The sequence below is a fragment of the Molothrus aeneus genome, chromosome 15 (assembly GCF_037042795.1).
Source record: "Molothrus aeneus isolate 106 chromosome 15, BPBGC_Maene_1.0, whole genome shotgun sequence".
Taxonomy (NCBI): Eukaryota; Metazoa; Chordata; class Aves; order Passeriformes; family Icteridae; genus Molothrus; species Molothrus aeneus.
The window spans coordinates 932315-956384 of record NC_089660.1 but is presented as its reverse complement, the minus strand read 5'-3'; the positions used below and the strand labels follow the sequence as shown (position 1 = coordinate 956384).

The window sequence follows — 24070 nt, the reverse complement described above, 5'->3', positions numbered from 1 at the left end:
CCAGGTTCCTCTGCCTACACCAGAGGTGATGCTCACAGTTATTTTAACAGCACAAACCCAAGGTAATTGTAACTACAGCTCTACAAAGCTTTTCCCATCGCCTGTGACTTGAATTGAAAACAGGATTTTACTGGGATGTTGTTTTCCCCTAGACTGATGCCATGGGGACTGTTTGCAGAATGCACACATGACACTACAGCAGCACCTTGGGGTAGGACAGTAGCTCGGGCTGGCTTCAACCACCCCAAAAATGAATATTAGTCCAAGAGGACTTGGGAACCTTTTACAGTGCAGAAATAATTCCAGTTTGCACGTTACATATACACAGAATATGCGCCACTTGTTCACTTCCAAAATAAGCAGCAATAAGGGAAGAAGGGAAATTTGCTTCCCCCAAGATAAATTGCTCTCACTGTAAAGTAATCTTTAGCATGGTAAATATACAATGTAGGAGTTGGATAATACCTGTATTTCACATTTCTGGAAAGATTCGTGAGTAGGACTCATTCAACCACAGCTTTGGCTTCACTGGCAGCAGGAGAGTACAAGGGGTTTAACCATGGAAATAAATTAAAAAAAAATTATACGGACAACAAAAATAAGGTTGCTTTATAAGGCAGAATTAAGTTTAAAGCAGAGATCATTGTCAGGAGAAATAAATTTCAGAAGTTAACCATTTGGACTGGACTTACAGCAACCTCCTTGGCTATGAGCTCGATGGAAGATCAGCCAAAACTGGGAAAAGTGGATTACATCTCACATGACCTCCCATTTAGCTAGTTACCTTTTCACAGCACCTTAGAGCACATTCTGCAGGACACTCCTGATTCACCCCTTTCTGCCAAAACAACTGGATTTTTCGCCATGTACTTCTAGAGTCAAAGCCCCAAGTACACTATTGCACGAAGCTGACAAATCCCAACACAGCCTGCTGGAACCCTGAGCGCTCCAAATACCACGCCTGGGTTTTCTATCAGAGCAGAATGATGAAAAAAGCCCCGATTGCGGATGTCCCATACATTATCCTCTGCTGAGTCAGGCAGCACGGAGAGCTCTGCAGCCAGCCCTGCCAAGCCACCGGCCTTGGCCAGCAGCCGAGGGAAACAAAGCGGCAAGACAAACGGACAACTGACCTTTACCACTGCTGGCAAACAAGCCCTTCCTTCCCCTTCCTTCTCACAGCACCTGAGCCCAAGAAGAATCCCAGTTAAAGAGCCAAGGGTAGAAGGGCAGGAGGGTAACTTTTGGAAGCAAGGCTTTGGACTGGGACCGACCAGCGAAACTTTCCCTCCTCCCAGACTCTCCTCCTCTTTAATGGCTTCTCTCAGCTCTTGCCCTTTCTTAAACTTCCTTAATGATCCTTATCCCCCACAAGCTTAAGTACTAGGAATGATTTTAACTGTAATAAGAGAAGCCATAACACTGCCAGTGGGGCCCAGTTTCTGTGAATTCTGGCTGTGGGAGCAAACCCTGCATTGCTGGGCTGGTTCTCAGCATCCTTCACTCCCCCCACAACAAGCCACATCTCCAGGAAGTCAGAGCAATAGGAGCTGAGCGAAGGATTTAATGTATATACCATGCAAGAGCCCCACAAGTGTGTGTTGCTAAAACCATTTCCTTGAAATGGAACGGTTCTCCCTGGGTTTGTGTAATAAATCACAGCAACATCCCATCGCAGAGGGACGCCAGCAAACCCTCCAGATCCTCAGTGAAGCACTGCAGCACGATCTGCTCCTCTTCCAGCCGCTGTCTCGCTGCCACTGAGGACAATCTAAGGTAAAATGTCTGTTATCCTGCTTCTTCCTCCCTTTTATTCTGTCCACCCTCTTCATGGAGTGCACTTGCTCAGAGGGGAGACCCCGAGGGATGCCAGACAAAACTGTCCTGCCAGCCAGAGCCTCCCCAGATCTGCTCAGATCTGGGGGCTGAGGAGCTGCAGCTCAGGGCTTCAGCAGCTCAGCACAAGCCCCAGCTGCCTCTTCCACTGACAGCAGCCTATTGATTATTGCCAATTCATTCCCATCAATCAAATTCCTGAAGTTTGCATTCTGCTCGTTAACGTCCGCATCCCTCCCGCAGTTCCCTGCAATTGATTGGTTTTCTTGGTCCTGATCATCACTTGTCTCATTAAAGCCAGCATGCTGGGCTACCTGGAGGAGCAAAACCACTCAGAAATGGCATGGCATCAACTCCAGCCTGAGTGCACAGAAAACAACATTCCAGGTTTCCCACTAAACAGGCAGATTAAATACAACCTGAACACCGGGGCTGAACTGCAGCTTTTCTTCCCCTATGTTCAGTCCACAATTAATATGTTATTAGTAGACAAATAATTCTACAAACACCAAAAAGTATTTCCTCCTGGAAACTGAAGCTTCTCAAAATCCCAGCCTCCACCTCTCACATTTAGTACCTAAAAAAAACCAGACCACGGGAACCTGGCAAGAGAGTCCTTCCTTTGTTTCTAAAACAAATGCCAATTTTGTTAAGTCTTCTGCAAGAAAAACAAACAAATCCACAATACATCACCTTAAACTAACCCAGTTTAGACCAAATATTTCTGGCAAGGTTCAAGAAGAAAAAAAATTCCTGCTTCAAACCCAGAGTTCATTAATACCTCAAACACTGTAAAAGGAAGATGGACTTGCCTGAATGTTATAGAACAAAAATAATAAAGCAAACCCAAACAATGCTGTTTTTAGAACTGGACTTGGTAGTTGAAGTGTATAAAAATCCTCGGGAAGTAAGAACAGCTTCCACAAACTTGTGAATAATGCATTTTTATGCAAAGCTCAGCTAGGAGCCACCTCGAAATTCTTTACACATTCCATAAAGAAAAAAACCCCATTATCTTACAAATAAGGCAAAAAAAGGAAGCAATAAAATGTAAGATGACCTTGCAGGAAGCAAGAACGTCAATGCTGAAGCCCCAGCACGGATAACCCTGGGCAGAGGAGGAGGCAGCTGGTGCTGGGATGCTCCAGGACAGTCCCTGCGCTGTCCCAGAACTGCCAGCCCTGCCCCAAACATCTCCCCCTGCTCGCCCTCCCCGTCCAGGACAGCTGTGCCACGCTCAGAGCCCGGAGGAGCTGCCCACCCCTGCAGGATCACACCCGGGACACGCTGCTGGGCTCTCAACTCCCCTGGGCTGGGCACACATCCCCTGTTACCCACCCCGGCTCTGCCTCCACAGCTCTGCACAGCACAGCCCGGGCAGCACCTCCTCGGAGTTACCCTCAAAAGCGACATTTCCACCACCTCGGGGCAATCTGCTTATTTAAACTGTCCCTGAAAGCCTCCTCCCCAGCGCAGAGACATTTCTTGCTTTGACACAAAGTTTATGATTATCATTGGAGATACAGTGAGAACAGGGGAAATAAACTCAAAAAAACACCCATGAAACAAACTGAACACAACACGGAATTGGACAAATTATGCAAAGGGTTAGCACAAAGCATTTCTAGTCTGTCGAAATAAATGGTGAGACATGCTCAATATTCACATGTCAAGGTGGAGTCTAGCCACAGATTTCGATTTTCTTTTCTGGATCTCTTACATTAGAAATTTAAACACTTTAAAGAAAAAAAAAACTTTAAACGCTCCAAAGAAAAAAGAAAACATTTACAACAGAAATCAAAATCTCTGAAAGAAACTGAGAACGAAAGCAAGCTAAAAGTTGTTTTCCTGACACGAAGAAGGAATCCTCACACACTTCATTCCAGCCATGGGAAAATGGAGCAAACATCGTGCAGGGAGAGAGCCCCGGGACTGGCGGGAGCACCCTGGGGATCCAATTGTCAGCAGAGCAGTAAAACCCAGAATGTTGAACCGGATCCTTCATTAAAAGCCTACAAACGCCAGCTTTCTGTATAGGCACTTGCAGGGCCATTTTCTAACAGGCTCCACAAATCCCCCTCTTCTGTGGCGGCCACACGCTGCTTGTGAGAGGAGCTGGGGAACACAGAGCAGCTGGGGGAGACACACAGCTGGGTGTTCCCCGGGAAGCAGAACAGTTCTGGTGGCACAGCCGAGCACACCTGTCCCAGAGCTGTCCCAAAACTGTCCCAGAGCTGCTCCTCCAGCAGCACTTCCCTGCAACAGCTGCACCTCTGCATTACTCCAGGAAACACACCCGCCAAGGCACCGGCCACAGGTAGGACCCAGCTCCCCACAGCCCCTCCTGCCGTCCTGCTTGGAGTTAAATTCCAGGTATGTTTAAGTCCGACTGCAAATACTCTTATCTCTTTAAAGGCAGTTATTGAACAAGCTGCTGAGTGTTTCCCACTCGGAATCTTCTTGTCCATGTAAGGTAAATGCGATACCGAGCACAGCGAAAACTTGAGTTCAGCTTAAATGTAATTCTAGAAATTTACCCAGCAACCAAGTTATTTTTGTGCATAACATTTAAGTAATGCTAGGAAGGAAAAAAAGCCCACAGTGATTGATCCTCTAACCCCTGGGAACGAAGGAGCTTTTGTATACATTTAAATACTTCCTCCCATACTGCCTGGATCCTGCTACCACATACTTGATTCTCCCTCTAGGCTGTATCTTGGAAGTTTTATTTTTATTTATTTACTTTCTAGACCATGCCAGCTCTCCTCAAGTTTTCTTCCCTTTAATACCAATAATTGAGTAGTTGCTTAAAGCTGCTGTTGTACTGTGGGATAAACACTCCCCAGTGATGTCTGATCATCCACACATACCCAATGGAAAAGGAAAAAAAAAGGAAAAAAGCCCAGGCAACAAACCAGCATGCATGGAGCTGTGCTAAACACACTTGCAGCATTTTAATAAAGAGCAACACAAACTAATTACCTTGAATAGCCATTAGAGAAAGCAGGTCTGCCAGAGAGGTTGAGCGTTCCCAGTGGAGCCAATGCCTCGTCCCCCGATCCCTGGCACCTATTCCAATTTTCTGACCCGGCAGGAAGAGATGGAATGATATTAAAAATTGGTTTCTGATCCTGCTGCTGAGAGAGCGACGCAGTATTTAAATCATAGTGGTACATCTGTCCCCCAGAAGTGCTGACACCGTGGATGGAGATGGCCGAGACTTTCGTACCCAGCAGGTTCGACCCGGAGAAGTTGGCCTGGCAGTAAAGCGGGCCCATGTTTTCCTGCTTGATGCCGGGAGTACACAGTTCAATGAAGTCTTCCTTTTCTGTTTTCACTTGGGGCATTGGCATTTTGGAACTGGGTAAAAGGTCACCACGGTCATTAATTTTAGGTTTAGTGTCAGATAAAAGAGGAGGCTTGCAGTCTTCGCCGAGACTTCCTTCCAGGAGAAAGGCGTCGTCCGCGGATATGGGGGAGAGCAGGCCGCCGTCATCGAGCAACGGGTCCAGCCGCCACGGGCTCCCGTTGGGCTCCTTGCCCGGCGACACCGGCGGCAATTCCAAATCCTGGAGGATATCCAGGGTGCTTTGGTCTTCAGAGAACAACTTCAAGTTGCCACCATTCGAGCCCACCTGGCCTTGGACCGCAGCTCCCGACTCCACGGGGCCGCTGCGCCCGGCCATGCCTGGGAAATCCGGCTCGAGCGGCACCTCAGAAGACGCGGTTCCCTTGGCGTCCTCGGCCAGGCTCGAGGACTTGTTCAAGCTCGCAATACTTTCCTCCAGGAGCCTGAAGTCCGTGTCTCCAGAAGAGATGCTGATTTGGCCCTGGTGCGAAAATCCAAGGTCGTTTCCCATCACTTTTGCGTCTGTTTCACCCATGTACAGTCCCATCGAGAGCGACACTGCCTTGGAAAGGTCTGGCTGAGGCACATTGTTTCCTAATCCTTTTGGAAAGTCAGCCAAAGCAGGTTGCTGACTGGAATCTGACTGAGAAGATGCAGGGAGAGGAGATGTAGACACAGGGGCTTGGACAGTAGCTCCACCCCTGAAGGGTGGATGGAAGTCCATCACGATCCCTCCTTTGGTACTGATGAGTGCATTTTTCCTGGTTTCATCTTGATCCAACGGGTTAAGCAATTCTTTGGAATCCATTACTTTACCATTAACTATAAAAAGATGAGAAGCAGTCAAAGTCAGCACAGCAAGGACACGTTAATAAAAGCTTTAAAATGAAAAGTCTAAATCCTTCGCCTGGCGAACCTGGCTCAGCTGCTCTGAGAGCGAGGGCATGGCACACCATGCTCCGGGGCTGACACGTGCCATGTCTCTCAGACACACTGCCCTTGTTTTCAGGGGGTTTTAGGTTTTGGTTTCTGTCTAGTGAGGAGGAACTATGTATTTTAAAGCTTTGCTAAACCTGGAGGAAGGGGTAAGTCTGCCTGCACACAACTCGGAATCAAGCTACAGCACGTGACATCTGTGCACGCACTCTCCAGCTCTGTCACCCATCCCAGCACTAAGGAAATTAAGAATTGTTGAAAGACTCCGTTTACAAATTTTGCCAGGTAAATTTCTCTGATATTTAACTACACCTTGAGCGGGGCAAAAAGAACATTTGCCACCTTTCCAAGTCAGCTCTCCCCTTGCAGAGCAGGTCCGGAGCGCCCAGAGGCGGCACCTCCGTGGTTTGGCATTCCCCAGGACTCGACCTCCCCACCACAAAACGCATCGTTTGCCACCTTTGCACGGGTTCAGTCTTAAAAAGGAACCCACCCATCTCGCAGTAAACCCCGCATAATTCTTTAAATACATCTCAAATTTATAAATAAAACCTAGCTAAAAATAAAGCAGGATTTTTATTAGCTTCCAGCACTCTACCCGTTCACGGCTACTCTCCAAACACACCCGACACTGAAAACAAACCTCGTAAGTTTCAGATGTTTGTATTTGCTACATGGTTGGTTGTTTTTTTTTTTTTTTTTCAGCGGAGAGCATAAATATTTGGAGAAATACTGTAAATTCTTCGGCAAACTTCCGACACGGTGTCCGGCCTTCCCCCGGCAGCGCCCAGCCCGCTCTGCCGCAGCCCGGGGGGCACTGCCAGCCTGTCCCCTCCCGCGGGCACGGGGACACCGCCACAGCCGCGGCCCCGCCGCTATTTCTGTGTGCAAAGTTAAGGCTGCGAGCGGCAAAAAGGCCCCACGTGTAAAACCTTAAGGTGGCCCGGGCGAGCTCGTCCCGGGCGGGAGCGGCTGAGCGCCAGCAGCTCCCGGCAGCGGGGCCGCGGGGGTCCCGTCCGCGCTGCCCGGGGAGCGCGGCGCCGGCAGCCGCAGCCCCGAGCGCGGCCCGCGGAGCGCCCCGAAGCGCAGCTGCGCTGCTTAAGGTGGACACCCGACAGCGACCGGAAAAAATACAGAAAACACAAGAATACCTCCAGCGCTGCCTTCTTCCTTTTTTACATGAAGGGGAGGGAAAAGGTAGTTATTTCATTTGACAATTCCCCCAACGCCCAAAAAAAGAAACAAGGCAGCGAATCATCCAGCGTAGGAAACGTGTCAAAAATCAGCTGCGAGAGTCTGCCCAAGGGCGGAAAACGCTGCAAATACTTAAAACCGCCGGATTGCAATAAAATCGCCTTTGCAAAGTACAGTTTTCAGAGAAATGTGTCGGGACCTGTTGAGCCGTCTCCTGGCACACCCACTTCAGCAGCAGCAGCAGCCCCGCGCGGGGCTCGGCCGCGCTCCCCGCCCGCGCCCCCCGTTCCCCCGGGACACGGACACCGGGGGCCCGGCCCGGGGGTCCCCGCGCCCCGCCGGGGCGGCCCCGCCGCCGCTCCCGCTGCCGTCCCGCCCCGGGCTCCTCCGGGGGCGGCTCGGCCCGGGTCCCCCCGCCCCGGGCATTCCTGCGGGGACCGCCGCACCCCCCCCGGCAAGTTCCCGGGGAAAAGCACAGCCCCCGCGGGACCCCCGCCGCCCTTACCTCGTCCGGGGGAGGGCGCTGGGGCTCCTTCAGCCGCCCACGGCCATGGCGCCCCGGGCGGGGGCGGCAGCCGGCTGGGGGGGATCAACAGCCGCCCCTCGGGGCCGCGGCGGCGGCAGCACCGCTCCCCCCGCCGCCGCTGATGCCGCTCCGGCCGCTGCCGCTGCTCCTCCCGCGGGCCCCAGACCCTGACCCGTCCCCGCCCGCCGCCGCGGCGCCCCCTCCGTTAATTAGCGCTAATTGCCGCCGCGGACCTCGCCCCCCTGCGCTCCCCGCCCCGTCCCTCCGCCGGGCAGCGCCGCGCTCGGCGGTTCTGCCCCCGCCACAAAATGGAGGACGGCGGCGGCCGCCTCCTCCCCGTCCCCTCCCTCTCTCCCTCCCTCCCTCCGCCTCCCCGACGTGGAGAGGGAGTGGAGTCAGCGGCTCGGCGAGGGGCGGCCGCGGCCGGAGCTGCTCCGCGCCCCGGCTCGCCTCGGCTCGGCTCGGCTCGGCTGTGCCGTGCCCAGCCCCGCTCCGGCCCCGCCGCCGCCGCCCGGCTCCGGGGCAGCCCCAGCCGAGGGCGAACGGTGCGACCTGTTGGCCGAGACGGGCAAGTGCAGCCGGGCCCGGGCCGGAGCGGGGCAGAGCTGGACAGGGCAGAGCATGGCAGAGCTGGGCAGGGCAGGATAGGCAGAGGTGGACAGGGCAGAGCATGGCAGAGCTGGGCAGGGCAGAGCATGGCAGAGGTGGGCAGGGCAGGATGGGCAGAGGTGGGCAGGGCAGGATAGGCAGAGGTGGACAGGGCAGGATGGGCAGAGGTGGACAGGGCAGGATGGGCAGAGCTGGACAGGGCAGAGCGGGCAGAGGTGGGCAGGGCAGGATGGGCAGAGGTGGACAGGGCAGGATGGGCAGAGCTGGACAGGGCAGAGCGGGCAGAGCTGGGTAGGGCAGAGCGGGCAGAGCAGACAGGGCTGGGCAGAGCGGGGCAGGACAGAGTGGACAGGGCAGAGCAGGGCAGGAGAGATGCTCCCGCAGGGGAGATGCTCCCGGCATGGCACGGCTAGAGCCTTGTCCAGCTCTGGGCTCTGCTCTACAGGCAAGACAAGAAGTGACTGGGGAGGGTCCAGCAGAGGCCACAAAGATGTTGAAGGGTCTGGAGCATCTTTCTGATGGAGGAGGGTCTGTGAGAGCTGGGCTGGGTTAGTCAGGAGAAAACTGAGAGGGATCCCATCAATCCATACAAACGTCTCCAAGGGCTGGCAGAGGACGGTGCCAGACCCTGCTCAGTGGTGCCAGTGACAGGACAAGGAGCAATAAACTCAAACACAATGAGTTCCACCTCAACATGAAGAAGAACTTCCTTCCATGGAGGGTGGCAGGCACTGGAATGGCTGCCCAGGGAGGGGCTGGAGTTTCCTCTCTAAAGACATCCCAAACCCACCTGGACATGTTCCTGTGTCACCTCCAGGTGACCCTGCCTTGGCAGAGGCTTGGACAAGATTGAGATTTTACAGCACAATTATATATCATCTTGTGGGTTTTTTAATTATAAGGTTTTTTTCGGGCCACATTGACTTTTGGAAGCAGTTGTTTTACTTTTAAAATGCAAAACACATGCACAAAATGTTACATTAACATTATTTTTTCCCCCACAAGTTGTGAAAAATGGTTCTAAAAATTGTAGCTCTTCCCCATTTTTAAAAGATGTGTTTAAAGCAGCCCTCAAAACTGTCTTGCAGTGCATTTTGAATGATGCAATGGATTTACAGCTCTCAGGAAATGCTTCTTCCCATGCAAGGGAACTGGAATAGCAGAAGTTAGAGTGTTCACAGAGGCTGTGAAACCTCTGTCACCAGTGCAGGGCTGTTGCAGAGGTGCTGGCTGTTCAATAAAGGCAATGATCTCTCTCAAAGCATGAAATCCCAAAGTGCTGCTGGGACCTGGGAGATTTACTCTATTGCTCTGTGAATGTCCTGCTGCAGGAACTCTCCTGCATTTGGGGATGCCTCTTACCCCTGCAATTTGGGGAACTCAAATATTAGTGTACGTGTGGGAGAACATCAGCCTGGAGGAGAGCTGTAGCTCCTTCTGTAGTCTGGGGAAACTGGAATAACGAAGCTGTTTATTTCGAAGACATTTAGATGAGAACATCTGTTTATAAACACCCAGATGCTTAATTACAGCTGGGTTTGTACAGTAATGGGGAGAACACTCCTTCTCTAATGAATAATTCTTTATCTTAATGTCACCTTTGATCCAAAAGATCCCGATTTTAGTTATTATACAGAATTTTACTGTACCCTGTGCGGGTGTGAGGCCCTGGCACAGCTGGGGCTGCCCCTGGATCCCTGGCAGTGCCCAAGGCCAGGCTGGACAGTGGGGCTTGGAGCAGCCTGGGACAGTGGGGGGTGTCCCTGCCATGGCAGGGGGTGGAACGAGGTGACTTTTCGGTCCTTTCCAGCCCGAGCCGTGCCGTGATTCTGTGAATTCGCCCAGCCCGGGGCTCAGTGCAGCGCTGGGGGTGCGGGCACGTCCAGCTCAGCTCCCGCTGCGGGAATTGGGGCAGGGCTGTGTGCAGGGGCTCTGCCCGGGCCACGGCCGCCCCCTCTCCCGAGCTGTTTCTCCTCGGTGCTGGCTGCAGCATCGCTCAGTGCCAGCTCTTTTGGTGACGCTCCCGGTGTGTCCCCGCAGCTCCGGCCGCGCTCCGCCCGGCGCTGCAGCCGCGCCGGGTCCGCACCGGATTCTGTCCCTGAGATCGGGTCCCTTTAAAGGGTTTTCTATTGAATGGAGCGGATAAAAACGTCAGATGTCTTCTGCCTCTGTAAAACTGGGAAAAGAATGTTACAGACTCGCCCTTCTCCAGGTGCTCCGGGGCGGGGGCGGCCCGGAGCGTCCCGCGGGGCAGTGACGGGGATGGATCCTCCTGTGCCGCCCCTGGAGCCGCACAAACCTTTCTGCCACAGCCCTCTGGGGCTCAACCACCCCACAAACCACCTCCCCTCCCCAGGACACTCCCACACCGTAAAAATACATGTAATGTAAAAGCTGATAAGCTGTGTGTTCTGGCTGTTTTACCACATTAACGTGTATCCAATGCAGAACAACTTCCAGTGTGTTATGTGATGGTGGTCAGAGTTAAGTGCAACTCATCTTTGCTAGTTTACACAAATGCGTGGAGTAAGTTAGGCTTTAAAAAACTCATGATTTTTTTTTCAAGTAAGTGCATGTCTGGTGGGAGCCCAGAGCCCCAGGAATTTTGGGGAGCCGCAGGGACAGTGGTGCCAATTGTCATACTACAGATTTCAAAAATCTATAAATGGCTGCACATTCCTACGCCACAATGTAATAACACTGCAGAGATAATGAGCCTTGACCTTAAAAAACACTAAATATAGACTTTAAAATATAGAAGTGGAGAATATTATTAAATCATTAAAACATAATTATGGCTTTCATTGAGGAGATCAGGCAATTCATGGAAGCGGGAGCCACTTTGAGCTTTGTGTGGAGCGTTCCAAAGGTCAGAAAGAACATCTGAAGGGAACTCCTCTGGCTGCCAGACGCTGACATAAATCTGCCTGGGGTCAGCATGGACAATGGGGGCACCTGGAGATAAGCAGATCCTGTCACATCTGACAGAAGGGAGCGTGCAGAACGTGGGCCACAGGAAGCATCTCAGCGTGGAGTCACATGGGGAAAGATCAGAGTTTGCACTTATGGAATGACGGCTGTATGGACTCCACACATAACAACTCCTAAAGTCCTTAAGCCTGCTTGGAAGTACTTCCAAAAGTAAGGGTTGTGTTGCCTTTTCCTATGAAATGCCAGCTCCTTAGCTGTGCCTCAGACAGCTCATGTAAAGCAGAGTTTTACAGTTTCCTCCTGCTCCTCCCTCTGCAATCTGCTCTCTCCCAAAAGGGCAGTGACATGCCCAGTGTCTAAGGCTCTTCCCAAGCCCAAATCTTTGAAGATCTCGGTTGCCTTGTAAGGAGCTGTGTTTTGTTTCCTATCAGCTTGGGAGTAATTCTGTTTAATTCTTGAGCATACATCAAAGTGGCTCAGCCAGTGCCTGCAGCCTGTCAATAGCTCTGCAGGGAAGCCAGAATGGGATAAGGATGTTCCCCAGCTGTGGCTCCCACAGCTCAGGAGCTGCTGCTCTACCAGCAGGACATCACAGCATCCTCCACGTGCTTGTCAGGGGAGGCTCCTGGCTCTGAGCTCACTCCAAGTGTGCTTTTGCCATTAGCTGTTGTCAGACACAGTGAGGCACAGAGGGGCTGGCCCATGCCCTCCTAACTCCTCCTCGCACTAATGATTCCTGGTATTTTTCCTATTTTTACCATGTTTTTTCCTGTATTTCCCAGGGTAGCCCTTGTCTGCTGTGGTCTATTTTGTGCTTTGATTTCCCACCAGGTCCTTCACTTCTTCATGAACCACTCTGCAGTTCTCCCTCTGTGACATTCTCCTTCCCACCTCCTTCCTCTTTTCATGCATTGATCTGCTTCATCCTGAATCCCTTTGTTCCTTCCCCTAAAGGATCATGGAATGGCTTGGCTTGGAAGGGACCTTGAAGCTCAACCCATTCCTGTGGGATCTGTGACAAAGGGCCGAAACTCCAAGGTGCTGGGACGGACAGACCATGAAATGCAGTGGTCAGAAATGGAGGGGAGAATGGGAGAGAGGAATTAATTGGGTTAATTGAGGAGGAGGAGGAGGAGGAGCACTTTTTGACAGGCATGGGGTGAAGTCATGTGCAAGTACACACAAACAACTTTGTTGTTCTGAAGCTTTGCAGAAACATCTGGCAACAACATGTAAGGAAAAGGAAACCTTTGGTTTATGCATCAAGACCTCTCTATGAAAAAAAGAAAACTTGAGCTAATTACAGGATGCCTGCTAGAAGAGAGCCACCTTTGATTGCAGCCCTATTTTTTCCTGCAGCACAATGCCTGCTGAAACCCAGTAGCCAGTGGCACACAGATTTGAGTGGAGCCTGGGCTCTGTGGCATTGCCAAGGCAGCCCCTCCATGGGCAGGGGGTGTTAGGAGCTCCCTGTGTCACAGAGACCCGATGGCAGCTCACGGGGTCACCTCGGCTCAGCTGTCCTTGGGGACAGGGACAAGTTACCGGGACAGGTGAATCATCGAAGGCCTGATGTGGCTCAGCAGCGCCATGAATTGCCACGTGCAGGGAGCCCAGGCAAGCAGAAACGATGAACAGCAGTGTTGGGAGCTCCTTTGTTTGTTTTGGGATGTTGTGGTGCTGCTGCTGCTGCACAGGGGCAGTTTAACACCGCTGCCAAGGCAGTGCTGAACCAGAGTGAGCAGAGCTGGGTATTCCCAGGACTCTGGAACGGCATTCCCACGTGACTGCACCATGGCAGATCCAGTGCACAAGTGCACCATGCAGCAGGCTGACACCTCTTTTGTTTTAAAGCAAGTCCTACTTCCCCATGCTGGTGATTTCAAAGCACGTTCCATAAATCCAGGGCTTGTCAGCAATAAAGCAGAGTTATGTGCAGCTGGGTTCACTAATGAAACAAATTCAGCTGTGACACTGGCAGAGTTTTCAGCTCGGACTCAGGAGTGAAATATGTAAGTAAAGGTATGAGCAAAACAAAAATGTTACCACTAAAAGTGTGTTTTATGAAACGCCACTTGCCTTTTAAAACATCTGCCTTTACAGCAAGAGATATAGTACCTCTTCAAACTGAACCCATAATTCCAAACTCTGCCATGTTTAGTACCCTGGATGGCTCCTAAATTAGAGCCTGAGGCAATCCCAGGGGCCAAGGGGAAGGATTCTTGGACTTGCAGTATGAGTGCCATATGAAGAAAGGATTTTTAAACCTTTTCCTAAATATTACAAACCCAAAATGGGAGAATTCAAAGGGAGTTAAGTAAGGAGATGGGACATAAAAAATTAAAATGCTTTTTCTGGAGACAAGAAGGGAATATGGTAGAAATTAATTTGATGCAAGGTCTCAATCTTTTAATTTCTTATAGAAAAAGAGCTTAATTGTCCTTATCCTTTGAGCTTCATCCTCTTTACTCCCTGTGTTTTGTTGTTCCAATATTTACATGGATATAACTTTCAAAGCACTGCTGTTTTAAATGGGCATTTTCTGTGATTTAGTCGGAAGATATTATAAAAAACCAAAAGACTAAAAAAAACCACCAAATTCCTCTGTGGGATTGTGCTTGTCATCAGACTGACATCACAGAAATTGGAGCTGAAAAGAAAAAACAAACAAAAAGAAAATCATGTTGTCTTATCTTACTTAAAGATGAGTTTAGAGACAGCCTAAACATTCTGGAAACACAAGGCTCTCCAGAACAGGTGGTTATTTTGCCACCTGAGAGTTTCTGTGCTGCCAGCAGCAGTGAAACCCAGACTCGCGAGTGGCTCTGAAGCACTTCAGTGTAAATAAGCAGCAGCTCTGTCAGAAACAGCCTCACTTAAAATATTTCAAGGAGCGGGGCCTCTCCCACTTTTTGTTCAGAAATAGCCTGGAGGCAGCCCCCTGCAGCTCCTGTTCTCCCTCGCTGGCGCTGGGAGCAGAAGGGACGTGTGTCCTGTGGTGTCACACCTTGTGTCACAGAGCTCCCCAGGGGCAGAGGCACAGTGACAGGAGCCTCAGCCCCGGCTCCAGCACCACGGAATCCAGCAGGAGTGTGTGCTCTCCAAACCTGCTGTTTTACCCTAATCCTATTGCCTGGTCCTTTCTATACCTTTTAATTCTAGGATATACTTGCTGAGAGGGACGACCAGAAGCACACACACTATACAAGACATGATCACACAAAGTTCTTTTCTCTCCCTTCCCTCATCATTCTGAACATTCCAGCTGATTTTTCTGAAAGCCAGAGGGGAGTTTGTCTCAGAAAAACTCCGTATCTCCAGTGGCAATATCTAATTTACAGCTTGTCATGGCACATACTCATTTGTTTTCCTTGCTTTTCCTTGTGTGCCTTATAATCTTCAGTGCATTATAAATTCAGCCTGGCATTTGATCACCTGTTCACTCTCTCAGACACTGGTCAGGTACTTCTGCAGCTCTTTACACTTAGATTTTGGGTTTCAATAATTTATTTTGAGCAGACATCTTTGTCACTTCCTGCCACCTCCTGCCACCTCCTCTCCTTTTCCAAGTCATTTATGAGTATTTGGAATGGCAGGGATCTCTGTGGGACTCCACTTAGCTGTGAAATGATCTATTTCTCTATTTCTTCCTACCTTTTGCTTCCACATTTTAACCACTTTTTGACCCTTTAAAGGATCCTCTCTGTTTCTCTGGGCAGCTCAATTTGTCTGACATTAACCTGCCTTGAAGGGGCGAGAAAGCAGAGAAGGAGCCTGACCTTTTATTAAAACCCAGCAAAGAGAGATGAAGGCCCAGTTCTGCTGCGGGTGTCAGCACCAGGAAATCAGAGATTCCTGCTGAGAGGAGCAAGAGCCTGACTCACCCTGCAGACAGAGCCCTCAGCTGCAGCAGCGAGGAGGAGCCAGGGCTTTTGCCCAAGCACAGACTCGCTGGCAGGATTTGAACTCCTCAGTTTGCAAACTTCTCCCCAGGAGGACACGAGCGAGGTTAATTGGCTTAGAGGCACTAATGAAGCTGCAGGTTTGGACTCTTCTGTATCAATGCAAAACTTTCTAAAAAAATGTTTCTCCTGAGAAACAAGTCTTCTCTGGTTTTTCAGGTATGGTGTGGAACTCCTCGTTAATTTGCAGGTAGGAGCCAACCACACCCCTGCTGTCACAGCCGAAGGGGCTGCGTGATGGCAGAAGTCCTGCAGGTGTGATGATTTATAAGGTTTAGCAGAGATGAAGAGAACTTGAGGCTCAGCACTCGCTGGGAATTATTACAAAAGTTTCTCACGTCTCTCAGGAGCTGAAGCTCCCTGGGTGCTGTGAGCAGTCCAGTATTGAGCCTTGCAGCATCATTTGTCTGCAGGAGAGGATCTGCCATCACACGGGGATTTGTGGCGTGCCAGCATCCCTGCCATGGCCCTGCATCCACAGAGGGCACAGCCACCAGGTCCGTGGGCACAGCCTCCTCAGGGCGTTCTGAGTGCTCACAGTGTGCATTTCTTTTTGGGAGAGCCAAAGGAAATGTTTGGAGAATTAGGGAATGCCAGACTGGTTTGGGCTGGCCAGTAAGGATGATTTTGATCCAACCCCTTGCCATGGGCAGGGGCACCTGCACCTTAAATGACCAGTGTCAGAGGCCACTTCCCAATGAATGGATGGGACGGAGAAATATTTACTGATAAACCGATAAATACTAATTTAAAATAACTCAGTCATCATCAGAGAGGAGGGAAAAAGCAGATTATGAACAGTAACTTTATAGAGACTTGTGAAGAACTACAGGAGTCCTCGGAGGTTGTTAGAGTGCCCCAAAAGGCTCTTTAGTGCTTACACGCAAGGTCAGTGTTTGACTTCCTTCATTACTGCTTAACAAGGAACAGGACCCGAAACAACTGCAAAAGGCAAATAAAAGCTTTACAGTGTGGTGTCCTTGCCAAGACTCTGCTATGGCTGCAGCGCCCGAAGGGCTGAGCTGGAGGCCAGATGAGAGCAAACTGCAGCGCAATGCCGGCCCGGGGGCTCGGGGCTGGGGCTCTGGGCCTGCCCTTCCCCGAGCGCTGCACCAGCTCCCACCGGGCTCTTGAGCCGCTTTACCGAGGGGTTTCTACAGAGCGAAACCGCCTGGGAGCATCTGCTCTCCTCGGCAGAACGAAAGTGAAACTCCCAGGTGATTCCTGGCCGTGCCCCCGGGCCCTGGCACGGCAGCCCGGGCCCCGCGGTGCCCAGCCCGGCCCAGCCCTGGGACCGCTGGCTGCTTTTATTGGGAGAGAGACCTCTCTAAATAACGGCAGAGAAAACAGGAAACCACAGCCCTGCAGAGGGGATGGACACACGATGCCTGTGCCCGCTCCTCCTCGCAGTGTCCTGCTGCCTGCTGAGCCTGAGGCCCTGCAGAGCAGTGGGGACACCCAGGAGGAGGGGAAGACACTGCCCTGAATTGCCTTCTCTTCTCTTTCACCGGTACTGCCACTGCCAGGCAGGACAGTCCCAGAGTTAGAGCCAGAGAACCCAGCATGCTTTGGTTGGAGGGACCTTAAAGCCCGTCCTGTCCCACTCCTGCCATGGGCACCTGCCACTGTCCCAGGGTGGCCCAAGCCCTGTCCAGCCTGGCCTTGGGCACTGCCAGGGATGGGGTGTCCATTGACATCCCTGAGAATGGGTGGGGTGTCCCTTGTTCATAACACCTTCATACCCTGAGCCAGGGATGGGGTGTCCCTTGTTCATAACACCTTCACACCCTGAGCCAGGGATGGGGTGTCCCTTGTTCATAACACCTTCACACCCTGAGCCAGGGATGGGGTGTCCCTTGTTCATAACACCTTCACACCCTGAGCCAGGGATGGGGTGTCCCTTGTTCATAACACCTTCTCAGCCCTAAGCCAGGGATGGGGTGTCCATTCATAGCCTCAGGCAGGGATGGGGTGTCCCTTCACAGCCTCAGCCAGGGATGGGGTGTCCATTCATAGCCTCAGGCAGGGATGGGGTGTCCCTTCACAGCCTCAGGCAGGGATGGGGTGTCCCTTCACAGCCCTGAGCCTGGCTCACCCCAAGAGCTCATCTCAGACAAGGTTTTCAGGGAGTACAGAGAAGAATCCTCCGAGGGCTGAGGGGTGGCAGAGCGGGGCAGGCACAGGGGATGCAGGGGCTGGAAAAGCAGTGTGCTGTCAGTGTGTTCCCAGAGCATCACACACCTCTGGCATTTGGAAACAGCTGATAACAATGGTCAGGAGAACAGTAACGTGGATCAATGTGCAAATTCAATTAGGAAGAGAAAATGAAAATATTACGTGGACTACTAAGCTAACCTGATATTTTAGCCTTGAGTTTAGAATTTGTTTGGTTTAGAGGAGATGTTCTAATCAGATTAAAAGGAGGTTTCAAAAAAATTACTAACAGATGTGAATGAAATAGATAATGATTTTCATTCCTGATTATGTGACCAAGGTTATAGATGGGAGGAGGGAATTTAATGGAAATAATGTGGCCATGATGTGTACTTAAGTGTGCTTATGCTTTTCTGATAAAGATTAACTCTTTGCAGTTTCTCTCGTTTAGCAAGTTCCCAGTGATCCATTCCCAACTGACCTGAACCCAGGAAGGAGCATTGACAGCCTCAGCTTCCGCCTGCCGTCCTCGGAATGTAATCAGGGTCTGAAGGATGTGATTCCTTCTGTGGAAGGCCAGAACACCTTCCCAGAGGGAAGCAGTATCGGGCCTATCCTTCACCCTGAGAGGATGCTACATCTTCAGCCCAGTCCCTGAGATTTCCAGCTCACAGGCTCAGGGCACACACAGCCCCAGGACCCGCTCTCCACAGCCAAAGCTTTCCTGATGGACGTAAACTGTTAGAGCCCAGAGCAGAAAAATTGACGAAATCACCTCTGGAAGCAGGGACAGCCCAGTGCACAAAGCCCTGAGGCAATCTGGGAACTGTCACTTCACGGGGAGCTGAATTTCTGGAACTGTTTCATTCTGCACATGGAAGAAGAGAATCTCTGGCTTGTTGCATTTTCCTGATAAGCACAACTCGTGGAGGGACCAGTTGGACTCGCTGGTGAGACATTATCACTGCTCTGCTGCCATTCCTCCCATGTCCAGAAGGAGAAAGAGTGATGGTAGAACCTCTCCATCAGCCCCTGAGATGGCTGAGGAGCGTGGTGGAGGAGAGAGGTGAACGCTGAGGGTGAGAGCATTGCTGTGGAGCACCCAGGACACTGCAGCCAGCAGTTCCACATCACTGTGTCCCACGTAATTACCTGGGAGCAGCTCTGCTGCTGTTTGCCCTGCTTGGAAAAGCCTCCATGGAGCCCAAGGGTGCCAGGGTGGGTGCATGTGTCCCCTGTGGTTCCATTCCAGGGAGCACAGCCCTGCTTGGAGAGGACAGCTCTGACCCCAGCACTGTCGGATCAGTTCCTGGCATTTTACACTCTCTGCACTCCTCAGATCTTCTGTAACTTCTGAAATGTCTCAGTTGCAAGGAGGAATTTTGGTAAATGAGTCAAATCTTGTCTTTAGAACCTGTTCAAGCTAATAGCCTGAGGGGTAAGGGATTTCAGCCCTCCCTCCCCTCCCGTGTCACATTTACTTGGTTGTGTTTCACATCTTTAAGCTTTGGAGTGAAGAGAGAACAGAGACAAATATGTTGTTTGTTTTCCCAATGCCAGATGGATGGATTCAATTTTCAGATTCCTTAAACTGCCAACACTGCAGAATTGTAAAGAAAAAACACCAAAATCATTTGTTTTAAAGATCTGTTGTGGTTTCTATAAACTGTATGGAAATTTTTTGGCATTTAAAACAGAATTGATGCCACATGCACATTCTATCACTCACATATTTTAGTGAGAAGTTTAAGTAAGGTAAAAATGAGTCAATATAGTGCTTCTTTTTTTGCTACTACCTTCATTTACCCACAGAGCTGTAGGTAAAACTCCTCCCACCCTGCCTTGGGTGTGAGTAGCACACCAGGGCTGTCCACAACCCCACCTTGGTCCTGTCCCCTGGGGTTACCCTTAGAGCTGGTGGCCACCCCCTGCCCACCCTGCTGAGACACTGAAAGCCCTCAGGAAGCAGAAGAACTGCATGGAAGAGTTCTTTCCAAATGTGCATTATTCCCAAACAGGCTCTGTACCCTGAAGAGCATTTGGAGAAGGAGTTCTCCCTAATAGTCTACAAAAGTCTTGTGTGAATCACTAAACTATCACAACAATCTGGAATAATTGGCAGTTTTCCACTCAAAACCCCTATTTTATTCTGCTTCTGTCTGCTGGGTCTGAAAGGAGCTGTTTTTGTACAACATCCAGAATTCCCAGAAAACCTGCCGTTCCCATTACACTGCCACTTCTCCACTTCCAGAAACAATCTGCCACTACCCAGAGCTTTCCAATCGTTCTGCTGGCTTGACTTTTGCCTGTCATCTGGGGAATGTTTGTACCCTCTGAGACCTTCCCAGCTCCTGGATGAGGTCAAACTCCTCCTCTGGCCTGGCAGAGCTCGCCCAGTCCCTGCCCACATCCCCATCCCTTGGTCCCTGTCCCAGCTGAGAGCAGAGCTCTGCACTTCCACTGCAACCATCCAGGGGAAGGGTGAAGCTGAAATCCTGCAGCTGGATCCTGCAGGATCCTGGTGCACAGGGAAATCAGGGACACGCAGCAGCCCCAGGATGGGAGGGACAGCCAGAAACTGGGGGCAGCTCTGAGGGAACAGCAGTGCCTTCTTGGATCCACAGAATAATGGAATATCCTGAGCTGGATATTGGATTTAACATTTCCTGGGACTGGACCATTAGAACGGAATAAAACTCCAGCATTTTAGATAAAACCATGAGGATTCTCTCCACCTGGTGCCCCAGGGCTCCAAGGGTTAGCCAGTTTTCAGCAGCTCTGCAGGGGCTCATCCCAGAAGGGGAAAATTGCTGCAAGCAGGCTCTGCTGTGGAGGTAGGACACCCCCAGGGACACCAGCAGGAGGTTGCCGTGGGTACCATCACACACCAGAGCCAAAGGCAAAGCTCTCCCTGGCTGTTCTCATCCTGAGAGGGGATTGCTCCCCCTGGAGAGGGGGCTCAGCACAAAGGGGATTTCTCCCTCTGGAAAGGGAGTTCAGCACAAAGGGGATTTCTCCCTCTGGAAAGGGAGTTCAGCACAAAGGGGATTGGGAAAGGGGGCTCAGCACAAAGGGGATTGCTCCCTCTGGAAAGGGGGCTCAGCACAAAGGGGATTGCTCCCCTTGGAAAGGGGGCTCAGCACAAAGGGGATTGGGAAAGGGGGCTCAGCACAAAGGGGATTGGGAAAGGGGGCTCAGCACAAAGGGGATTGCTCCCTCTGGAAAGGGGGCTCAGCACAAAGGGGATTGGGAAAGGGGGCTCAGCACAAAGGGGATTGGGAAAGGGGGCTCAGCACAAAGGGGATTGCTCCCCTTGGAAAGGGGGCTCAGCACAAAGGGGATTGGGAAAGGGGGCTCAGCACAAAGGGGATTGCTCCCTCTGGAAAGGGGGCTCAGCACAAAGGGGATTGCACCCCTGGAAAGGGGGCTCAGCACAAAGGGGATTGGGAAAGGGGGCTCAGCACAAAGGGGATTGGGAAAGGGGGCTCAGCACAAAGGGGATTGGGAAAGGGGGCTCAGCACAAAGGGGATTGCACCCCTGGAAAGGGGGCTCAGCACAAAGGGGATTGGGAAAGGGGGCTCAGCACAAAGGGGATTGCTCCCTCTGGAAAGGGGGCTCAGCACAAGGGGCCCATCATGGCTGCTGCTCTGTGTGTGCTGGGAGCTGCAGGAGCAGCTCCTTGGGGTTGGGCTCCTTTGTGCTATAATTGAACATTTCTAAACCTGCAAGGCAAAGGGAACCCAACTGGATTTAAATGGCCTTATTTGAATTTAATAATCTATTATTATTTTTTTTAAATTAGAAAAGCTCTGGCCACGCAACAGGAGCGAGGGCTTACTACAGCCTTGAGCAGCAGTAACTATGACTCAGACTTATGTGGTTTATTCACTTATTTTCTCTGATTACAGCAAGAAATGCAGATTTGCCATGGCAATCTCTTCATCATATGTCAGGACACTCATTCAGACATAAAGGGCTTCTCTTCCATAGACCCTCTGAGGTCACTGCTGCTCTGAGATCTTTGGGGACAGAATGTACACGGTTCACTGAGAGGGGCTTTTGATATATTTTAAGAGCAAGATGGTCTCTGGCTGCAGAAGTAATCTAATGACAGCCTTCCTTTGGTAGATTGTTTTTCTTTTTTTCTCTTTCTTTTTTTCCTTCCCTAACATAGCAGGAGAATATTTTTAAAGGCTTTTGCCTGGCTAAAATAGATATGAAATTGTTGAATTCCAAGGGTTTAGGGAGATATTAATTAGTGCTGGGGAAAAAAAATTTAAAAAGGAATAAAGATTAAGTAATTTAAACTAGTACCTGAACAACCTTAATATTTGATATAGTCTAGATATTTGATCTGGGTGTCAGCTCTGTTTTTCCTTTAAGGAGCTACAATGACTGAAATTCCTGTTTGCCAAAGCAGGATGCTGTCAGTAAATCACCCACGATGGGGAGCCTGAACCTACCCTGGTGCATGGCTCCCACTCCTGCAGAGATCTTTTCCAAGAAATGGAGTTGGGATGAATCCTGGCACGGTCAACAAGAAGAGACAGAACTGCAACTGCAACACCTCATGCACAGGGCACTGTTTAATTGCTGTGCAATTAGCTCAGGAATGCGGCCAGCCCAGGGACAGCAGGGGAATGGGGTTTGCCCTCGGCTGGGGAAGGGATGCTCCCTGGAGGGGCACTGGGGAGGTGGGAGCAATCCTCACTGCTTGGGAGCCACAATTTTCCAGGTCCTACGTTTCAATTTACAGTAAAACACAGCCTAAACTCTCAGTCCTCCTCTCTGCCCAGAGTCCAGCACGGGTGGGGTCCCATCTGTACCCCAGATTTTGGGGACTGACCCGACGCATTTACAGCAAAGTCTGAGGCCACAAACGCCTGAAGAGCCTGCCTGGCACTGGGAACTTTGCTTTGTCTCTGCAATAATTCCCATTCCAATCTCCCCAAGACAAAATCCTGAGAAAACAACCCTCGACACCCACGGAATTCTGCAAAAGTTAAATCACTTTGTAGATCAAGCACGAACAAATACGCGATGCAAGGCCCTTAAAACGAGTTAAAAACAAGATGGTTTTGCTCAACAAGATTATGCATTTAATAAGGAACTTCTAAGGAAGCTGCTCTTTTCATCTTTAGGGAAAAAGAGCCCGTGTGTGGGGGTGATGGAGCCGTGCAGGCAGCTCAGCCCCGGCAGCACCTGCAGCACAGGGGAGGCTCCGGCTGCACCCAGCGCTGCTGGGCAGGGACAGGAGGAGCCGTGCTGGGCCAGGCCTCAGGAGGCAGCTGCAGGACTGGCAGTGACAATGGCAGGGACAGCAGCTGGGCCATTGCAGCAGCCGTGTCCCTGCCAGGGCTGCAGTGCCCAGCTGCTCAGGGAGCAGGGCTCTGCCAGCCCAGACTGCAGCGAGAGCCTTGCCTCGAGGGGAAACGGGGCATTAAATCAGTGTTGGGGCTTTCAGGGGACAGGGGAAGCAAAAAAAGGAGAATGAACTGCAGGTGTGGCCCTGGCTGCCCTTTGTCCTGCCCGCGTGCAGCCCTCAGTGTGAGCTCAGTGCTGGGACCCTGCTGTCCCTGACGCTGGAGGTGCCAGCCCTTGGCAGCGCCTGGGGGGTGACAGGGACAGCATGGACAATACAGTGTTGACCATTTAAAGTGCATTTAGCATTTTTTTCTGAAATAAATAATCTCTGGAGCATTAGGAAGTCGCTGAACGGGACTGTGCTAGGGAGAAATAATTGCCTTGCCATCAAAGCGAATGCAGATGTATGATTAACACAGTATTTATATAATTTCTGGGATCATATAAATAGAGTCGCTGTGCAGAGATGGAGCCTGTGAATCACTCATTTGCTTTATGAGAGTGCATAAGCTTTGACTCCATCAGTATCAGCAGCTCTGAAGAAACAAGCCTGGTGCTGTAACCACAGATCCTTTTACTGGAATTATTCTTTCCAAGTTATCTCTAAAGCAAAATACATCATTTCAAATTATCTCCAAAATTAAATACTTCCAGGTTAAACATAACACAAGAGATGCTTCCAACCACAGCCAATGTCTTCCATTCCCTAGGAAGGCTTTACCTGTGCTTGAGGTCAGTGGAACTCTCTGAATTAGGTGGAATTAATCATTAAACACAAATATTATTTCTGAAGCGTCCCACCATGGTTTTTCAGGAAGGGGCATCCCTAGAGGAATGCTATTTCCAGGTGCCCCTGAGCTGGGAGAAGCAGCCAAAAAAAGGCCATTGAAATAAAACCCCAGACAAGACAAATCTATGCACACTAGTCTGGATCTCTGTTTGCTTTTTGGCTGTTTGAGCAGCCACACTTGGAGGTGAGTGCAAACGACCCTCCTGGGGTGCTCGGTGCAGAGCATTCCCAGAGGGAAGGCCCCTGGAGGGGTCAGAGCCTGGCCCAGCCCTGGTTTCCTCCCCAGCACAAAGGTGTTGGCTGAACCACGGACACCCCAGCTGCTCATGGGGAGCTTTCACCGTCACACGGAGCCTGGCTGCACAGGGAGCTGCTCTGGGCCGCACTCAGGGCTCTTCCCAGCGCTGTTCTCATTTGG

At 51.0% G+C, this 24070-nt stretch overlaps 1 protein-coding gene across 1 annotated transcript in view; it reads right to left on the bottom strand.

The window, feature by feature from the left end:
* Nucleotides 1-7905, bottom strand: part of NR3C1 (nuclear receptor subfamily 3 group C member 1) — a 62554-nt gene extending 54649 nt beyond the window's left edge. The window contains exons 1-2 of the mRNA XM_066559964.1: nucleotides 7821-7905; nucleotides 4819-6007 (exon numbers count right to left, since the gene is read on the bottom strand). Coding sequence (XP_066416061.1) covers nucleotides 4819-5993 — 1175 coding nt within the window. The 5' untranslated portion in view covers nucleotides 5994-6007; nucleotides 7821-7905. The remainder of the gene's footprint in view (nucleotides 1-4818; nucleotides 6008-7820) is intronic.
* Nucleotides 7906-24070: the final 16165 nt, after the last annotated feature.